Genomic DNA, 5,782 nt, shown 5'->3' with positions numbered 1-5,782 from the left:
AAAAAAAAAAAAAGAGCTGTGTAGACTGCATTTGGTGGGGGGGGAGACAGAAGAGGGGGTACCAGATGGTCCCCCTAGGCCCTGTGTGAGCAATAAACCACCACACAGGCCAACATGCTGCCCCTGGGGCAGCTGTCTGTGCACCGGCCCTGATGGGAAGAGGGAGTGGTGGCACTGATTAGGTTGGGGCAGAATCTGCTTGTTAAACACCTGTCCCCCACCTGAGAACATGTTCATATCTAACCCACTGGACTCCACAACAAGAGGACACCACTATCTGTGAGGACTGGCTCATGGGCTGCTCTCTCGAAGCCATGGAACAAGTGAGCTCCAGCCTTCAGTGCTCTCAGATCGGAATGTGAGGTCTTGCAGCCAGACACGTGCGCCCAGGGTGTCTGGATGGCCCTGTGAGGAGTCTAGTACATGCCGCACAGAACCTGTCCACCCGCAAGAACCAGACCGCAGTCCTTACCATGGAGCATAAAACTCCAGCAGCACTGTGTCTTTGTCAGCCACGAAGTTATCAAAGTTAGCATCATTTAGGACCAACACACCGTTTTCCTCCTTAACTTCCAAGTCATCTTCCTCCTCATCATCTTCCTCCTCCTCTTCCTCTTCGTCCTCAACGGCATTTTCACTATCAGGAGAATCTGAGTAGAAAATACCCATACTGATCAGGAAACTGGTAACTGTTGTCATCAAAACTTTCCTAAAAGCCAAAAGCCTGAAAACATGTTGCAAGTTCTAGGTGGTCCCTGTGGTCACTATGGATAAGTTGGTGACATCAGGCCTTCCTCACGCCTGCAACTCTGCTCTAAGTTTGCATGCTGGGTAGCCATTTAAAATTTCATTGAAAGAGATTTCATGGCTAAATGATTTTTTTGTTTGTTTTTTGAGAGAGTCTCACTCTGTCATCTTGGCTAGAGTGACATGACATCACAGCTCATAGCAACCTTAAACTCTTGCACACAAGTAATCCTGCCTCAGCCTCCCAAGTAGCTAAAAACTACAGGCGCCCACCATGATGCCCAGCTAGTTTTTCTATTTTTAGTAGAGAGGAGGTCTTGCTCTTGCTCAGGCTGGTCTCCATCTCCTGAGTTCAAGCGATCTACCCCCTCAGCCTTCCAGAGTGCTAGGATTACAGGCATGAGCCACCACATCCAGCCACTAAATAATATTTGAAAACCACAGTTCCAGAATTTAAAGTCCAAGTGCTCCAGCAGGACTTGGCAGGCAGGAAGAGCTCCCTCTCCAGACTTGCAGCCCTCCAGCCTCTTGTATACCTACTGCCCAAGCACACAGAGGCCGACATGAGTCTCCTCCCCTTCTACCCCACCCAGCAATCTTTGTAGGCCTGGTCCCTGCACAGACTCGTCTGCCCACACCCCATGCTCTGTACTTCCTGAGCCCCTCATTTGTGTCCTCCCCACAGTCTGTGTTCAAGGGCAAGAACCAGGTGAACATTCAAGCCTCTCTCACTGATACGCTTCCTCTTCCTGTCTACTCTCGTAGGGCCGCAATATAACCCCCGAGGAGTGAATTACCTGCCAGGCCTCAAAAACGGTACAAACAGGGAAGAAGTACTCATTACTGACTTTTCATTCTGGTGGAGGGAATATGAATTCCACTTCTGAAAGGGGATGGCATTTTACCTCACACTCATAAAAAAACAGTGCTAAGGGTTTTACAATCCTTTTTTTTTTTTTTGAGACAGAGACTTTTTTTTTTTTTGAGACTGTGGCATCACAGCTCACAGCAACCTCCAGCTCTTGGACTTAGGCGATTCGCTTGCCTCAGCCTCCCAAGTAGCTGGGACCACAGATGCCCACCACAACATTCAGCTATTTTTTGATTGTAGTTGTCATCGTTGTTTGGCAGGCCCGGCTGGATTTGAAGCTGCTAGATCCAGTGTATGTGGCTGGTGCCCTAGCCGGTGAGCTACAGGGGCCAAGCCAAGGGGTTTTTTTTTGTTGTTTGTTTTTTTTTTGAGACAGGGTCTTGCTCTATCACCTAGGCTGGAGTGCAGTAGTCCAATCCTAACAACCTCAAGAATAGCCCCAAGTTCCCAAACTCAAACAAACCTACCACCACAGCCAGCTAATTTTTTTTTTTTTTTTTTAAGAGAGAGTCTCACTCTGTCACCCGCCATACAGTGCTGTGGTGTTATAGCTCATAGCAACCTCTAACCCTTGGGCTCAAGCGATTCTCTTACCTCAGCCTTCTAAGTAGCTGGGACTACAGGCGCCTGCCACAACATCTGGCTATTTTTTATTTTTTTTCAGAGATGGAGTCCTGGCTTGGCGCCAGCCACAACCATCAGAACTGCTGGGTTCAAAACCAGCCCAGGCCTGCCAAACAACAATGACATCTAGAGACTGGGTCTCACTCTAGCTCAGGCTGGTCTCAAACTTAGGAGCTCAGGTGATCCGCCCACCTCGGCCTCCCAAAGTGCTGGGATTATAGGCATGAGCCATCATGCCTGGCCCCAATTTAAAAATATTTTTGTAGAGACATGGTCTCATTATGTTGCCCAGGCTGGTCTCTAATGCCTAGTCTCAAGCAATCCTTCTACCTCAGCCTCCCGAAGTATTGTGATTACAGGCAGTAGCCATTGTAATCAATTTTTAATTTTTTTGCCAAACTACAGATATGAAGAACCATGGAACCATCATTCTTATTTACCAGGTTCTCAAGCTATTGTAGCATCAGCAAACAAGAACCAAGAGTGACAAGCATGGCCAATTTTATTACCTCTGAAGCCAGAATGTTTCAAGGGATCAATTATTCTTTTCTACAGACAAGTCCCAGGAGAGAAATTAACACTGCTAGTTACTATTTAGGGGTATAGGTGAAGTGAGGACCTGAAAACTTGTCCCCAGGATCCTGGGACCCCTGGAACTTAAGTACTCTCACTAACTAGCTCTAACTAACTAGTGTTGGCTCTGCGGCTGCTTGGACCACAAAGGAGCCTATGCTGGCCCCACACTTCAATGGAAGGGCAGCATTGTTCACAATTGTTAAGATTTACTGATCAACTAATTACAAAAAGGCAACCAAAAATCCACCTGCACACCAGTCACCCTGCAATCACCCTCTTCCCTACAGTTAAATGTCCCACTGCTTCTCCCTGACTATCTTCTTCCTCAGGGAAGGAAGAAAAGCTCTGTAGGCCAAAAGCAAACCACCCAGCTGGGAAGCAGAGACCAAGCTCTGTGACTCTCCTGCCTGTCACCCCCCCCCCCACAGGAGGAAGACCACCTCTCCCCAGGTGCATATGTGTGAATGCGTGTGGCTACAGTGTGAGTACCAGGGCCCCTGCAGCAGGTGCCTTCTGACTCCTTCCCAAAGAGAAACAGCAGTGTCCTCACACAGGAGCAACCCTACGGTACTACCCAAGGATTTCCCGTCTCCCTACTTCAAGTCTTCCCAGACTCTTGAGGTGAAGGGGAAATAAGGAAAGAACTTCTGCTCTGTGATACTTAGAAAATCCTGCCTGTTCTATTTAGTTGTTTGTTTTTTTTTTTTTTTTTTGGAGACAGAGTCTTGCTTTGTCTCTGGGGCTAGAGTACTATGGCATCAGCCTCGCTCACAGCAGCCTCAAATTCCTGGGCTCCAGCAATCCTCCTGGCCTTAGCCTCCTAAATAGGTAGGGACTACAGGCACCCACCATCAAGCCTGACTAATTTTTTCTACTTTTAGTAGAGATGGGGTCTCACTCTTGCTCAGACTGATCTTGAACTCCTGAGCTCAAGAGATCCTCCTACCTTGGCCTCCCAGAGTACTGGGATTATAAATATGAGCCACTATACCGGCCTTACATATTTGCAAGATTCATGTGAGGTTAAAATATACACCTTGCTTTGATGTCATTAACTGGCTAAGACAAAGCCTGAGGGGTAACTAACCTCCCTGTTCCAGGGCTGGTAGCCTAAGCTCGTTTCTTCACACCCACATCAGACCCAATCTCCTTGCACTGGAGTCTGGCAGCCCACGCTATCTGCCCCATTCTCAGGAATCAGGACTTAATGCAGTTGGGAATCTCTGAATTTCACAATGCCTCCCTAGGCACGTCAGGAATCCCATCAACTATCCTTTAAGCACTGAGGGTACTGAGCTGATGTCTACTGATTAGGGGGCACCAGTCACAGTGGCTATCCAAAAGCTAGTATGAATACTCCTCACCTAAAAACCTACCTAAATGACGTGGGACTTGATGCTGGAATGTTCTGCAGCTTCTCTGCTCCAACTGGGGGCTGGTGGGCACCACACTCCCTATCACCCAATCTGCATGTTCATAGGTAGGGAGGGTTTGTGAGCTGTTCATACCCACTCTCACCACTCTGCACAGCAAGAGAATCAAATTTACTTGCAGGCAGATGAGAAGATTAGAGGATGGTCAGAAAGAAAAGCACCAAAGAATTTAATCCATTCTTCTAGCTAGGAACACAGCTAGAAGAGGAACGGAAACTCAACACACATGGGGTAAGATTTATGTTTGTGGTGAAGATATCTAAAAGCCACAGAGACAAGGGCTTTCCAAAGTGAATCCTACGAAAAGGAAACAAAGGTGTTTTCTTACCTAAGCCCAGCTTGAAGAGGACTCCCACTGCTGCTAGTCATGGAACTCTCGTGATTAAGTGGGGGTTGACAAGTTATCATGGTACAGTATTCCTAAGAGGCAATTTATTTCTTGACACTTAAAAATTAATTTCATTATCTTTTTTAGAGATAAACAAGACTCTCAGCTGCATTAAGGCCTGGCCCCAAATGCAACTTCCCCTCAACTCACAGACAACAGCAGGATCAATTCCTCTACAATCTGAGGTGCTAGCTCTATATTCTCACCTACTTCAACCCAACATTCCCGCAAAGAAAACACCTTGCACTTTAATAGGGATACCACTTTTCACAGGGATTCACTTACAAAGATGGACATTCTAGGATAGAAAATATATTCAAACCTTCCAGCATCTTCTGAAAGGGGGCACTTGTTCCTCAGCATAAGGCAAACAAAGCCTTCAAGTTCATCTCCACATTGCTCAGCCCACATGGTAAGGCACTTCTGAAACGGGGAGCTCCTCACCAGGTCAAGTTGCTGCAATCCCTGTCCACTCCTACTGAAGACATCTGATGACAACGCTGGACCCCTGCCCTGTTGGGACATAGGCTGCTCCTCTCTGGTCACTCTAATCCCCACCATAGAAGTATCTATAAATAGCTGAATAAACTCTACAATTACGTTAATACCAAATTTGTTATCAGATACAGTGTCATCACAGCAGACATTATATGCTAGGCACTATGCTGAGCTCTAAACATATTATTTCACCCCTTGAAGGAAGAATGTTAACATGTAGAAACTTAGGCAAAGAACTTAGTGGAGGATCCCAACCACTTAACTACTATGCTGTATTATCACCTTATATTTTCTTCTCATTATGCCCAGGGCTTTTCATGTTTAGATTTTCCATGTCTTAAAGGTTCTGAAAGTAATTACATCTAAGGTATAAAAATAGAGGACCAGGCTCTGTGCCTGTGGCTCAAGTGGCTAAGGCGCCAGCCAAATGCACCTAAGCTGGCAGGTTCAAATCCAGCCCAGGCCCGCCAAACAACAATGATGGCTGCAACCAAAAACTAGCTGGGTGTTGTGGGAGGTGCCTGTAGTCCCAGCTACTTGGGAGGCAAAAGCAGGAGACTCGCTTGAGCCCAGGAGTTGGAGGTTGCTGTGAGTTGTGATGCCATAGCACTCTACCTTGGGGGCAGCTTGAGGGTCGGTCTCAAA

General features: G+C 47.0%; 1 protein-coding gene across 1 annotated transcript in view; it reads right to left on the bottom strand.

The window, feature by feature from the left end:
- PDIA4 (protein disulfide isomerase family A member 4) overlaps positions 1 to 5,782 on the bottom strand; it is a 24,443-nt gene that overhangs the window by 15,868 nt on the left and 2,793 nt on the right. Inside the window, exon 2 of the mRNA XM_003792066.3 lies at positions 473 to 650. Within this exon, the coding sequence (XP_003792114.1) occupies positions 473 to 650 (178 nt within the window). The remainder of the gene's footprint in view (positions 1 to 472; positions 651 to 5,782) is intronic.

This window comes from Otolemur garnettii, unplaced genomic scaffold (assembly GCF_000181295.1).
Source record: "Otolemur garnettii isolate 467f Iridium unplaced genomic scaffold, OtoGar3 scaffold00053, whole genome shotgun sequence".
In the NCBI taxonomy this organism is placed as follows: Eukaryota; Metazoa; Chordata; class Mammalia; order Primates; family Galagidae; genus Otolemur; species Otolemur garnettii.
The sequence above is the reverse complement of the archived record's forward strand: the minus strand, read 5'-3'. Positions and strand labels throughout refer to the sequence as shown.